Source organism: Hevea brasiliensis, chromosome 17, assembly GCF_030052815.1.
Source record: "Hevea brasiliensis isolate MT/VB/25A 57/8 chromosome 17, ASM3005281v1, whole genome shotgun sequence".
NCBI lineage: Eukaryota > Viridiplantae > Streptophyta > Magnoliopsida > Malpighiales > Euphorbiaceae > Hevea > Hevea brasiliensis.
Genome location: NC_079509.1, coordinates 50,489,534 through 50,505,117, shown reverse-complemented (window position 1 = coordinate 50,505,117; position 15,584 = coordinate 50,489,534). Strand labels below are relative to the sequence as shown.

Below are 15,584 nucleotides of genomic sequence, written 5' to 3'. Positions count from 1 at the left end.
AAATTGCTGTACCAAGATTTGTTTAGAAAAAGTCCCACATCACTTTTTTCCAGCAAACGAAAATTATAGGAAAAAGAGTTATAATTTGTTCACAAGGAGTCCACACATGTATAAGGTCCAGACAAGAAGCTGAAATTATTGAAGTTATCATTAACTCACCAGTAGAAGAGATGAGATTTAATAAAGAACAATCAGAGCTCTAAACAATGATAAGATGTATGACTTACTAACTTAGCGAATAACTAATTCACTGAAAACACCATAAGGAGATCAAGATCAAGAATCACGAAGATAAATGACAGAAATCCGTTATCCGAGTGACATAAATAGAATGCAAACCAAAAATTCATACAAAACCCAGTCACATTAATTCAATTCACCTGAGATAAGCAGGGATCTTAATGCGAATAAAGAGCATACTCATTACATAGGCGATGATCAGCGATGAAATCCCAGCGGAGGCATATGAAACCTTTACGCTCTTAGCACGATTCTTGTCCAGCGCAAGATCCATAAGCACAATTCCAATTCCACCAAGCACAAACATAAACCCAGAGGACAAACCCTCAATGATGTACTGCCCGTTGACACGGCCAGGTAGGAAGACAACAGGGCGAACGGAGCCGGTTGCCGGATCCTGAGTAGAGCCTATGCCTGGCGGCTCCACAATTACGTCGTAGACGATGCCGGAGACGACCATGAAGTAGGTGAGGAGGACTAGGGCAAAGACGGTCATCGGGGAGGGGAGAGTAAGGTTAGGAAGCTTGAGGCGGAGGCGGGGAGGGCGGAGGACGGAGAAAGGGATGATTTTGAGGATGTGGAAAATTGGATCCACATAGATCGAAGTTGAGTCCGTTTGAGAAGCCATTTTCGTCCTCTGAGGCTTGCCTGGTGAAGGATGACTCTACTTGAATAAAAATAAAAACATGTATAAATTTGGATAGCTTTTCCAAAACTTATAAATTAATTTTTTAATTAGACATTTACCTAAATAATTTTAACCTAGAGTTTAGTATTTTCCTTTTTTTTTTTTTTAAATCACGTGTAAATTGAATTTTTTTTATATAAATAAAATAATTTTTTATGTTTAAAGAGAATAATTTTACACTTTATATAAGAGAAGAGTGAGAAATATTAACTAAACGTTATGCGAAAACTATTTACATCAATTTCTAACTGAAAAATCAATAATTAAAAATTAGAGAAATTTTATTACATAAAATTTAGAAATTTTTATATTATATTTTAAAGTTAAAAACCTGAAATTTTATAACTATATAAATTTAGGAACGATTGTTAAAATTTATCCCTAAAAACATCTCAATTTAAGGTTATATTTGGTTGAAACAGCATTGGAAGCCTTCATTTAATTACTTAATTATGTAATGAAAATAAATATATATATATATATATATATATATATATATATATATATATATATATAGTAATGTGAGAAAATGAATAGAAAATAAATTTGCAAAATTTATTTTTATTATGTAGACTTTAATATTTATATTATATTAATAGTATAAAATAATTAGTTATTTTACCTCTACATTATATCAATTATTTATTATTTTATTTTAATAATAAATTATATTTTATAATTTTAAAGTCATACTCTTTCATTAAATATAGCAAATGTAATTTAATTTTTATTAAAGTTTTAAATAATTGTATATTTATCTAAATCAAATTAAATTTACATTCTTAAATGATTATTAATTTTTTTTTAAATATTATTTCATTAAAATGTAACATTATAATATATTTACAATATAAATGCAATTAAAAAAATATCATGTATAATTTAAAATAATATACTTATAATAGCAAATATAATAATAAGTATGCTCAAAGATATTATATTAAATATTATGCTACCATTCAAGAAATAAGTAAAAAAATTATATAAAAAGTCATACAATCATTTCCTAATTTGTGATCTATTTTTTCTTATCCTATTGATTTGTTTTTTTCAAAGTCTTTATCTTATTTTTCTAAAATTGAATCATTTATACTATTTAGTATTTATAAATCTTCATTATTTTTCTGTATAATATATATATTTGAAAATTTTTTATTTTAATTTTAAAATATGAAAAATTAAAAAAAAAATCCTTCAATCATGAGTTAAAGAATCTTAGATTTGGGAGTATTGAATTTTGAATCTCTTACAAAAATACTATTGTTATCTGAAAATTTATTTCATAAGTATGGGTTAGTCTATATGGTGGATCACCCCCACTGGTAGTGATAGTGTAAGTTAAATTGTATCTACCATCTAAATTATGATAATTAGTTACATCATTTGATTGTATTTGGACTTAGTCTTTGTATGATATATGCTTTTGTGTGATATGAAACAAGAGATTTCCATAAGTGATGATTGTGAATCTTGAACCTTAACCATGAAATCTGAACTGTAGTATGACTATGTGAATATCTTCCAATAGATAGAATATTATAAATAAACAGATAAAGAGACTAAAGTTGTGTTTGAATTGGAGAAAGGAAAATAACGAGAGAAAAAGAAAAAAAATGATAATGATGAGAGGAAAATATATTTTGAAATTCTCTCATGTTTATACAGAGGAAGAAAAATATTAGAAGGAAAGTTACTTTATGAATGATAAAATTATAATTTTACTCCTAAAATTACAAAATAAATAATTATAAGATATAGGAATATATTTATAATTTTTTATATTTTTCTCCCACTTTCTCTCCATTTTGGATGGAGAGAAGGTAGAAGTGGATAAAAAAATTTTATTTTTCTCTCAAATTTTTCTTTCTTATTTATTTCCTATCAATCCAAACACAAAATTATAGAAAATAAAATTATTTTACTCTCAAATTTTCTTTCTTCTCTTATTTTCTCTCTATCCAAACATAATGTAAGTAGTCTGAATTACCAACCTGAATTGTGCATGGGAATATACATGGTATTGGGAGTACTAACCATTAAGATAAAATTAAGAAAAAGATTTTCAATGTACGGTTTACAGTTGAAGGGAAACTTTTCTAAAATTAGTAGCCCTGCCAACTTTTGCTATATAATTCCGGTGACTCTGCCACATCCATTCTATCTGTTTTGACTCTGATAGCTTTGCTACAATTAAAGTTTCCCATCAACTCTAAATTTATGTATTTGGGATATCCGGCATAAAATGTAAAGATTGATACAATAATTAAATAATAATAATTCAGAAGGAGTAAGATTAAAGATTAGGGGTGATTGATGTTTGTTAAATGTATTGATATGGTAAACTAAGCAAGGGTATTTTGAGATTCATCAAAAAGGGGATGATCTATTAGGAGTAGGTGATATTTTTGTTCAATACATATATAGGAATAAAGTTCAATTTACCCGCTATACTTATTGGAAATGTCGAATTTATCTTATTTTTAATTTTTGTTTTTATTTAGTCCAGAAATTTTAATTTATATGTAATTTAGTCCAAAATTTAAGAAGATACAACTCACTCACCACTTTAGTGCTTGAGTTGCTTTTTTTTATTAATTTTTTAAATATTTTAAAGTTAATTATTTTCTTATTGTTATTTACTTAGTTAATTATTTTTAATGTTAATTGATCAATAATATGGAAATAAAAAATAATATTTTTATCTTTTTAGTTTTATTTATTTATAATTTTCTAATTTTAAATTAAAAACACGAAAATATAAAACAATATTTTTAATTTAAATAACTAAAATTAATCATAATTATAATAATAATTTTTAAATTTTAATTGATTATATGAAAATATAAAAAATAATTTTTTATAATTTCAATTTAATTAATAATATTAAATAATAATAAAAAATATTTTTTATTATTTATTTAATTAATTATACAATATAAAAATAACATTCTAACATTATAAAATAAAAAAAATTAATTAAATATTAAAGAAATGGCGTATAATTAATAATTAATAAATTGAGTTAATTTAAACGTAAATCAAAATTTATGGATTAAATTAGACTAAAAGTTAAAAATAAACTAAATTCGATCTCCCTAATATATATATAATCATGTTTGCTTAATCTTGGATATTTGGATATTTTTTCCATTTTCTACCACGACTAATCAAGAATGGTTGCTCGAGATGTTCTGAAATTTTCAACTGTTGATTGTTGATAATCAAACGAAAGGATAAATCTGACATTTAAACTTAATAATATGGTTACTAATATAAAGAATGAAAGTATGTAAACTTCCCAAAATAAGAAATTCAGGTGCTTTGGAAATTATTCTATAATTCTTGTCCCTTATTAAATCTAATTAACAAGGTTTATGATTTCTGCAGGAATTGTTAAGTATGGGTTGATATCGAGCTTTGTGTCATGACGTCTAGACTTTGTTACAACAGAAGAACGGTCAATTTACATAGACACGAAAAAAGCAGCTAATTTAGCTACAAAATTTTTGGATCATGCACATACGCATTTTATCTGATTAACAAGAATTTTATAAAATTTTGTTTTTGGTAGTTTAAATTGTGCTGAATATAATACCAGATTTTTGTTTTTAATTTGAAATTAAGTATTACATATTCCTTTGAATACATTGATTAAATTTATTTATTATTTATTAGAAAAATATTCCCAAATAATTTTGACAGATTTTTAAAAGAAATTCTGTCAGATTTTCCAGTAGAGTCAACCCCCTTGAAAAAATTAATAGAAGAACTAAATAATTTAATGAAATAAAAATAAACAAATTAAATAATATAATTTTTAAAATATATGAATGAAATAATTAATTTTTTTAAAATATAAAAATTAAATAGTAATTGTTCTTTCCTACATGATAAAGTTGGCTTGCACACTTAAAAGTTGTTTCGCAGGTTAGTGACATTACTCAGAGAAATGACAGTGTTCTTATGAGATATCAGCCAGAAGATGCTCCCTTTTTGGCTGAATGTAAATTTAAATTTTAGGTGATAAGAGCATTTTCATGCTGATAAGAAACCATGACCAACACTGGCCTTGGCTGTTGTAAGTTCTGTGTTATAATATTTACAATACTGCTTTCCTTGTACCTTCTCAATTTTTCAGTCATGCAATTATTGATTTTCATAAACATCAAATATTTTATATGAAATATTTAATGTAAATAATATATGAATTTTAATTATCAAATCAATGATTATTATAATTGATGATTTTTTTTATTTATAAATTAATAAATTAGCAATAACATAAAAATTAAAATAATAACAATTAGAGACGTAACAGAGTAGCAATGAAAAGTAACAACGCAATGAAATCATTTCTAATAAACTTGAACTAAGTATCTTTCAAAATTAATAATATAAGTCTAAAAATTACTTACGTCTTACATAAAATACTACATAAATTTGAGTAAATTGTTTCTCATATAATTCATAGTTAAGTAACCAATTAAACATAATTTTTTTTTATATAATATGATTATTAATTAACAATATTGTAAGGGATAATTGTGATCAATTAATTTAATTAAGAGAATCAGCACACAAAAACATTTTTTGTATATCTACCAAGTATTTTGCTTTCAAACCAAACCAGGCTGCCAAAAAAGAATTAAAAATGTTTATAAGAGTGGAAAGCAAACTATCCAATTGGCTAGTGGAAATGGTTGATCCAAGCTTAAGCAAAGCCCATTTCACACTTCACGAACACTCGAGTCCCAATGATAGCAAAAAGAAAACCATAGGATATCAGTATTTGCTAAATCAGACAATGGAAACTGTAACACCCCAAAATTTTAAATTTTATGAGCATTTTTGGTATTTTAGTTTTATTTAAATTTTAGAAATTTTTTTGAGATTTTTCGGATTTTAAAAATCGGGTTCGATTTTCCGAAAATATAAACTTTGATGATTTTTAAAAATTAATTTAAAGACCACGTGGCAAAACTAAAAATATATTTAGAATCTACGTATTTTTCTGGATTTTCTGGAATTTTTTCGGAATTTTTGGACCTCGTTTTCGGTCCCGAGGCAAAGTAAAAATTCAAAATTTTGTATTTTGAATCGAACCGGCCGACTCGAACCGGACCGGATCGGACCGGTCGAATCGGACCGGCTCCCTTTCCTTTTTTCTTCCCCGCGCGCGTCATTCCCTCTCCCCTTATCTCTCTCTTTTCTCTCTCCTCCCTCCCCTGCCGCCGGCCAGCCACCTCCCCGCCACTCCCCACCGGTAGGCGCGCCACCCACCGACCCAGGCTAGGCCGCCTCCGAATCCAGGAAAATGCGCGCAATCTCCCTCCCTTGCGCGCGCGTCGTTTCGGCTTCTCCGGCCAAAATCCGACCGATCCGGCCACCAATTGAACCGAGTCTTATGTCTAAAATCATCTACTCGGCGAGAGCTTTCCATAGACACCAAGAACGCCGAAATCCATCGAGCGGTTTGTCCGATTTTTGCTCGGGAAGATTTTAGCCTATTTCGACTTTTGGGCTAGATTTCTCGAAAACCGTGAATCCCACGAGAAAACCAAGGGTACCAGCACGCTCCACTCGTCGATAGCTTCGCGGCGACATAAATTTCAAATTTTTCCGACACCGTTTTTCGGTGGTCCCACGGAGCTTCGCAGTATTTTTCTGAGCATTTAATGAGCTTAGAAAATTCTGAAAAATTTATGTACTAACCCCCGTTTTATGGGCTTCGTGTAGGTATCCTCGATTCGCGAAATTCGGCGATTGACTGTGTCCGTGAAATTCCTACGCATGCACTGCATCGAAAAGTCTCCGAATTGGACCGAAGTTTTGACTAGCCCCCCCATTGTCAGACGTCCCGAGCGCGTTCCCGAAGTCGGAATTGGCAAAGGTAAACCCGAACCTTGCTTTTTCGTAATTTTCTATTGCTTAAATAGGATTAAAAATCCATAAAATATTCGTGGTAGCTTAGAAAATTATGATTCTTTTTGCAATAGCTTAGTAATATTGCTAAGGACCGCGGGGCAAAGTTTTAGAATTTTTAGAGTTTGTTTGGGCAGTTTTTACAAAAATGATCAATAATAAGGACTAAATTGAAATTTTGCGTATTGTGATGGATGACTGATTTGATGGGCCCAGGAGGGGCTGTGTGATATGATTGAACTGTGGATATATGGATTGTGAGTATAGAAGTGTATTTTGAACCCTTTTGCAGGTTGGGTAGGTCCTAGGTATAGGGGAAACTCTGTCGGATTTTCGGCACGACTTAGAACGTATTGGTCTTTTTTTTTCTTTATTTGTATTGAGTCAAATTTATTAAAAGATTGTAATAAAATTGTCAGGTGAGCCGGGACAGCCTTCTTCCTTCGCCCAGCCGCCACAGTGATTGTCGTCAAGTCTGTGAGTAAAACATTAATTTTAATTGTCATTTCGATATTATTATATGTTCAAGCATGCCCATGCATCACTAATATGCATATATTATGTAGTTAAACTCTAGGCACGATTTATGATGCATTGATAATGTTAAAGTGCCATGATGTTGTTGTGGTAATTTAGAGCAGTGTGCGTGCGTTGGCGTGCGTGTGATATGGTGTGGACTATGGATAGGACGGATAGTCACGGCTTGAGTTCTTCGCTGGGACCCGATCCTTCGAGGGGTAGTCACGGCTTGAGTTCTTCGCTTGGACCCTCGATTTGGTTTATTAAGCGAAAGTCCGGCTTGAGTTCTTCGCTGGCACCAGGTTGGATTTAAGAGAGCTGTATAGGGGATCAGCTCCCATATGTTATGATTGATGCTACAGGGTGCGTGAGTGCTCCAAATTACCTTTTTGATGTTATGATGTGAAAATGATGTTGATGTTGCATTTCACTCTACAGGGTGCATTAGTTTTAGATAGTTATAGAGATTATGGTTAAAATTGATATTTTACTCTCTGAGTCGAACGCTCACTCCTGTTCAATATTTTTTTCAGGCTACAGGAGGATTTTATTTTGGTTAACCTGCTTTTCTCCTTCGCAGGTTGTTTATCAATATTTGTGTAATTTTATTTACTACTAGAATTTCCGCATGTGTTAAAAGTATTTATTTGATTATGGTCTGTAATATTATTATCATGTTGGACCTGTAAACGTATAATGATATGCATGTTTGATGGATTGGATGATGGAGCTGAGCTCCCATTTATTTTTATGAGGATATGAGTATGTGGAGGGTGAGCTGAGCTCCCCAATTGAGTATTTATTATGTTTACAGGTCGGATGAGTCGAAAACTCCCCGTTGAAAAGTCCATTTTGTGGCCGGACTCCGTCCGTTTGTTTTCTTGATATTGGGCCCAAATAGGCCTTAGAGTTGGGTTAATGAACAGTTAGGCTTACTACGGGCCTCGGGGCTTTAGGTGCCTGAGTCCTAGTCTTGGCCCACTGCAGAGGTTGGGTCGTGACAGAAACCACAGCCTTTATTGTATCAGATACAAACTGTAAAAACTGTATTTAAAGCATCTTTGGATAACGACCAGAAAGTATAAGGATTAGTACAGTTGCTGCCTACCAAAACTTCATCACCCATTCGTGAAAGCTTATGACGAACAAATATCCTCAATACCAAGGTACCTGACAGATGATCTTGCTAGCTAATAAAAGAAATAACAGTGTTTCTATATATATATATATATATATATATATATACTAAAACTTTGTAAGTTATTTAACCATAACAACATTTGGCTCAGATACAAAAGAAACTCAAAATCCTTCTCTTATCGAACACATAAAACATAGCAGCTAAAATTCTAAATGAGCAAAGACAACAAACACGAGGGAAAGATAGATACACTCTAACCAAATATTGCTAACTGAAATATTTGAAAGCACCCACATCATTCCAAGAAAAAAAAAATAGTAGCATAAATCCAAACAGGATTAAAGGTTGCAAATATGACTGCAACAAGATGTTTAGAACTACTTTATTGCAAGTATGGATGTAAAACAAACTTTAACAATTGAAAGGAAATAAATAGTTCAAAAAATTATTATAATTAAATCTAATGTGAGGTTGAATGGGATTACCTGCTATTCTTTTCCTGCAGCAAAGTCCCAACTAAAGACTCCAAAGGGAAAAAGAAGAAACCAACACATGCATATGATTAAGACAATGTGCAAACCACTATTTTTTCTAATTTTAAAATCCTGGATAATTAATTTTAATATCAGTCCTGCTAGGCTTCAACTGATTTCCAAACACTGAACGACGCGTATAAAGCCATAAAGCTTAAGATTGCACTAGAGACACAACAAATCAGGCAAAATTATAATTAGGTAATATAGGAAAAGATTATAACACTGTGAGAGACATAATATAATCTGAGATTGTCACGTGAAACCCAATTTTGAGTGCAGCAATGCCCAATACAAAATCAGATAGCAACACTAAAGTAGAGATAATTTGCTAAGAAAATTACACAAAAAAATTAAAAAAAAAAAGTTAAAGGCTAAAAGAGCTTCCGTTCCTTTGTCAAAATCACCATCATTTAAAAATAAAACAACTTGAGTTTACCAAGGAAAAGCAACATATCATTCCTCATCTTCAATCACCCTTTCTCCTAAAAGAGCAACCCTCTGTAAGCCTTGCGCGCCCACCAGTTGGCTGACACAAAACTGTCTGGCAGTTCCCACACACCACCACCGTTTGCGAGTGACTAAACACGGTAGTTCTGCCACATATTTAAAATTTTCATATGAGGATTATGATCATAACAATAATGGCAAAGATAGATACAATACTTTATTAGCAAATGAGATGGAAATCAGTGTCCATTAGAGTTGAAAAGGATAGCTGGCTCTCGTTATGAGTTTACTAGAATAGTTGTAGTACAAATAATCAGTTGTAATCAAAGAAACTAAAACTTTCCTAAACTCCTCCTCCTGTTCCCTCTCTCTCTTCTTCGGCTCTTTCTAATTCTTCCTCTTATCTCTCAAATTTCCTAGCTGCCCAACAATATCAGAAACTAAGACACTTATAAGCTACAATAAAAACAACATACTGCTAATCAAATCAATAATAGAACTATTAGGTACACAAAAACCATAATTTCTCCATAAGCACAAAAGGGGCAGGTTCCAAAATTTTCGCCTAGAGCAATAATGATAAGATTATAGCATGCGTTATAGCAGAAAAATCTATAAACACTTACATGTTGAAGCAGCCCTGGCATTTCACATCCTGCAAATCCAAAAATGCTTACATCGATCAAATCACAAAATCTTCAATTCAAAAAGAAGAATAAAGATTTTTACCATGAAAAATGAGTTAGGGGACTGCAGAAGGCGCTTGAGCTTGTGCTTTCTCTTCTCGAGCTCGGCCGGAGGGTTGAGCAAATCGATGTCGTTTTGGAGAACCTTCAACGAGGAAATTTCACAATTTCATAAAACCATCAACAATCAATGAAAGAAACAGCAAAACCCTGGAAATTGTAATAGTACTCACCATCTTCAAGGTGAATATGAATTTCGTAAACCCTAGGAACCCTTCTGCCACTGCCAGAAAGCCCAGAAGACTTAAAACGGTTGAATACTATGAATATAAAGGGCCTTGATGAGATCTCCTGGCCGTTGGATTTGGATCCTCTCGTATCTCAGCCTTTAATCATAGTAATTCACCTCCACGATCTAGGGCAACAACTAATTGGGTATAATCGTCTTTTCGTGACTTCCTATCAAATTTCAAATTCTCACCATTTATGTACTTAATCAGATTTCACACCATAGTTTTATAATACCTCAATTCAATTTTTTTTTATCAATTCTAATATTTTGAAAACATAATTACTTACCTTAGGAAAAATCATATGTAAGAAAAAATAAATTAAATCTTTAGTTCTATATTATGTATAAAAGTATGAAGGAAGGAAAACATTGATTTTTGTCAAATTATCCTTTATTTTTAAAATTAATTATAATTATAATTATATTTTATTATTTAAATTAATTTTAAAATTTATATAAATTTAAAATTTTTAATTTTAGTGTTCATCTAAATTTAAAATTCTTAATCCTATTTTTACTTAACTTCAATAAAATATAAAATTTTATAAGAAGTAGTTAATTAAAATAAAAAATTAATAAATAAAAAATAAAAATATTATTATTCTATATCTATTATTTGTAAAAACATAAACAAAAGTATTTATAGCGACAAATAAATGATTCGTCACTAATAATATATAGTGAGATAACAATCTATATAACTTCGTCGCTAATACTATTTAGCTACAAAATATTCATTGCTAATAATTTTAGCAATAAGTGCTTCTCGAACATTATCGTCACTAATATTTTAATGATAAAAAAATTTTCGCTAAATCTTTTGCTATGCCAATTCTATAATAATTTATATTGTCACCAATAACTTCTAGCGACGAAATATTTGTCACTAAATACTCCACAATATCATTTTTTTCATATCATAGTAATTAATATAAATTAAAATTTTAATATTATTTTATATAATAATTCTACTTATACTAAAAAATATATTATAATTCTTAATAAAGTAATTCTGTAATTATAATCCTATAAGCATTATTAGTTTATTAAAAATTATTTAATTCATTTTAATAAAATTAATAAATATATATATATAATTAAATAAAAATTTAGCATTAACTATATATTAAAATTAAGAATTATAATTTTTAATTGAATTTAAGTAGATGAATCACATTATTAGTCATAAATTTATAACATTTTTTTTAATTATTTGTATTAATAAAATTATAATTTTAATCAAACTTAAAATTTATTTTTGTATGTAAACAAATTTTACTTATTTCATTTTTATTAATAATAAAAATAAATAATTTTATGTTCTCAAATTATTGTTCAATGTATAACTCAACTCAACTCAACTAAGCCTTTATCCCAAAGATTTGGGGTCGGCTATATGAATTCGCTTTCTCCACTCTAAACGATTTTGGGTTAAATCCTCAGAAATGTGTAATGCTTCTAGGTCATGTTGTACTACTCTCCTCCTAGTCAATTTAGGTATACCCATTTTTTTCTTTCTATCCTCTAACCTAATGTGCTTTACTTGTCTAACTGGAGTCTCCGTATGTCTACACTTAACATGACTAAACCATCTCAATCTCCCTTCTCTCAACTTATCTTCAATTGACACCACTCCTACCTTTTCTCTAATACTCTCATTACGGACTTTATCTAGTCTAGTATGGCCGCTCATCCACCTTAACATTCTCATCTTTACAACTCTTATCTTAGACGCATACGACTCTTTCAGTGCCTAATACTCACTACCCTATAACATAACTGGTCGTATGGCTGTATGGTAAAATTTTCCTTTCAACTTATTAGGAATTTTACGATCATATAAAACTCCCGTGGCACGTCTCCACTTCAACCATCCGCCTTTAATCCTACGACTAACATTTTCCTCACATCCCCCATCTACTTGACGGACTGAGCCTAGATATTTAAAGTGATTATTTTGGGACAGCACCACTCCATTCAAACTAACTCCTTCCCTATCACCAATTTGGCCTTCACTGAACTTACAATGCATGTATTCTGTCTTCGTTCTACTTAACTTAAAACCCTTTGATTCTAGAGTACTTTTCCAAAGCTCTAGCTTTCTATTGACTCCTTCTCGTGTCTCATCTATCAGAACAATATCATCCGCAAACAACATGCACTAAGGAATACTCTCTTGTATATGTTTCGTCAATTCATCTAAAACTAATATAAAAAGGTAAGGGCTTATAGCTGATCCTTGGTGTAATCCAATTGAGATCGAAAAAATCTCTTATGTCCCCTCCCACTGTGCGCACAATAGTAGTTGCTCCTTCATACATATCTTTCAATACTTGTATGTACCTAATAGATACCATCTTTTGTTCTAATATATTCCATAAGACATCTCTTGGAACACTATCATAAGCCTTCTCCAGATTAATAAAAACCATTAGTAGATCTTTCTTCACATCTCTATATTTCTCCATCAAGCTTCTAATAAGAAAGATCGCTTCCATAGTTGAACGACCGGGCATGAAACCAAATTTATTGAGAGAGATAGAAGTATCATGACATAGTCGATGCTTCACAACTCTCTCCCACAAATATGGATTCAAATGATATTATTCAATATAATAAATTAAAAATTAATTTTTATTGAAAACTTTAATGAAATTATTATAATTGCATTTCAATTTTGACTAATTTAGATTAAAAAGAATAAAACTAACACAATTTACAATTTTAATAAAAAAAAATTTTGAAAAAAATGCATGATTTAAAATAAAAAAAAAATTAAAAATAAATTTTATTTTATTTTCAATTACACTTAGGTCAGGCCAATATAGAGTTCAAAAATCATAATTTAATTTGAAGTTTGACATTATAATTAAATATCTTTATTTTTAATTGATTAAAATTATTAGCTCAATTTTAAATCTATCTACGGTATAATATTATTGTTAAAAAGTAAATTTTTTTTATTAATGGAAGTGAGAAAATAGTTAAAAAAAAAAAGATTAAGTATAATTTGTCTTTTGAAATTTTAAAATAACTTTTTTTATAATGTGTATTGCATGTTATTTGTATTCATTGTAAACACTTATGATTTAAGATTTTTCTATATAATATTATATTATCATAATTTAATTATTTTTAATATCTAATTAAATTTATTTTTTTGTCATAATATTAAATTACCATGGCGATATTTTGTTTCTAACTAATATGAGTTCAAAAAATTATAAGAAAATAAAATTAATAAGAATATTAATTTAATCAATTAAAATAATATAAATAAAATACCATAAACATGGTAAGGGAATATAAAGTTTTACCAGAATAAGTCTTTGCAATCCCAATTAAATATCAACCAAATAAATGAAATTATATAAATAAGTTTATAAAATTATATAAAAATAATTATGCAAATGAAAACAAAATGATGAATAAAATATCGAAAAAATTAACCTTTTTAAATATCTTAATGATTTAGGTAACCTTCAACTGTAAAATCCCTTCTTGTTTAATTTTTTTTTAATTATTTTTTATAAAAGTTATGATAATTGATTTAGAGGATAACAATTAATTTTTTTCAATATCTCATAAATTAATTTGTTTAATAAATTAATAGGTTTCTTTTAATATATAGATGAATAAAATGAATATATCATGTACATATATATATTTATATATATATGATAAGTTAGTTAGATATTTTCAATATAAAATTTGTGATTTTGATGGTTCATAATTATTGCTTTCAATAAATTTTTATTATAAAAAATTAATCAAATAAGTGAAAAAAAATAATGTAAATATTGATGATAAAATAATTCAATATAATAAAATTTTACCAAAAAGTTAGGAAGAGCGGAAATAAGTTAGTATGTATCATATATTTAACAAATCTCAATCAATTATTTTAACATATCACTAGTTAATTTCTATGTAAATGAATTTTTTATTTTTTTAATTGTATATTTTGATGAATAAAAATAATATTATATGGGTCATAAATTCCTTTTTGATTTTCATAATTTTTATTAAATAATTACTCAATTCGACTAAAAAGTAAAATCTGTAAATGATGATTCAAAATTATATTTAAAAATTTTCAATTCTATTTTATTAAAATTTATATATTATTAATCAAGCTAATAAAAAAATGAAATTTAAAATATTTTACTAGCTCAAATAAGAAAAATTTAGATTATCACTTTGATAAATACAAAAAAATATGTTACAAAGTTTTTTTTTGTAATATTACAATATAAATTTTTAATAACAATAATTAATCTAACACCAATTCATAATAATATTAAAAAAAATTATTGAAATTAATTAAACAAATTTTAATTTAAATATTTATTATAAAATAAAAAAAATCATAAGAAATTATCTTTACTTTGACATTCCTCATAGAAAATTGATGATTTCATTTCAATAACATTAAATTAAAAATATCTAATTATAGAATATATATATATATATATATATATATATATTAAAATTAAAATTATTTGAATAATTTTAATTTTACTGATTTTGACCTAGTCATCCAATTGATTAAAAATAAGATTTTCGATTTTAATGACTTTAATTCATTTTATTAATAAACTTAATTAATTTTATTTAATAGTTTGGACATTAAAAAAAATATTCTTTCTTTTTCAAGTGCCTAATAATATTTCAAAATTATTATTTTATCACAATAAGAATAGTCTCCACATGCTTTATTTAAGAAATTTTTAAAAAATTTTGTTTTTATAATTTTAAAATAGTGCATTTCTTACATATATTATAGGTGAAGAATTTAGTAGATTCAAATAAAAATATAGATATGTAAAAGATTTTTCAATTAAAATTTAAGATTTAAATTATTATCACTATCTCAAAAAATAGTTTTACTTAAACATAATCTATATTATATATAAATGTAGGAAGAGAGAATATTACCTTTGTCCAAAATATCATTTATTCTTTAAATTAATTATAATTATATTTTTATTATTTAAATTAATTTCAATATTTTTATAAATTTAAAATTTTTAATTTTAGAGGTCATATAAATAGATTTAAAATTTTTAATCCTACTTATATTTAAATTAAATTAAATATAAAATTTTATAAA

The 15,584-nt window shown here is 27.9% G+C and overlaps 2 protein-coding genes across 2 annotated transcripts; both read right to left on the bottom strand.

The window, feature by feature from the left end:
• Positions 1-296: 296 nt before the first annotated feature.
• LOC131175506 (uncharacterized) lies at positions 297-914 on the bottom strand. The gene has a single exon (XM_058139953.1). The coding sequence runs from the start codon at positions 866-868 to the stop codon at positions 377-379; it is 492 nt and encodes a 163-aa protein (XP_057995936.1). The 5' UTR covers positions 869-914; the 3' UTR covers positions 297-376.
• An 8,295-nt stretch (positions 915-9,209) lies between these two features.
• On the bottom strand, positions 9,210-10,514 carry LOC110647817 (40S ribosomal protein S27-2). Its single transcript, XM_021801806.2, has 4 exons — positions 10,413-10,514; positions 10,223-10,324; positions 10,120-10,148; positions 9,210-9,639 (listed from the first exon to the last, which is right to left on the bottom strand). Exons 1-4 carry the CDS (start codon positions 10,413-10,415, stop codon positions 9,513-9,515), a joined length of 261 nt encoding a protein of 86 aa, XP_021657498.1. The 5' UTR covers positions 10,416-10,514; the 3' UTR covers positions 9,210-9,512.
• Between the last annotated feature and the right edge of the window lie 5,070 nt (positions 10,515-15,584).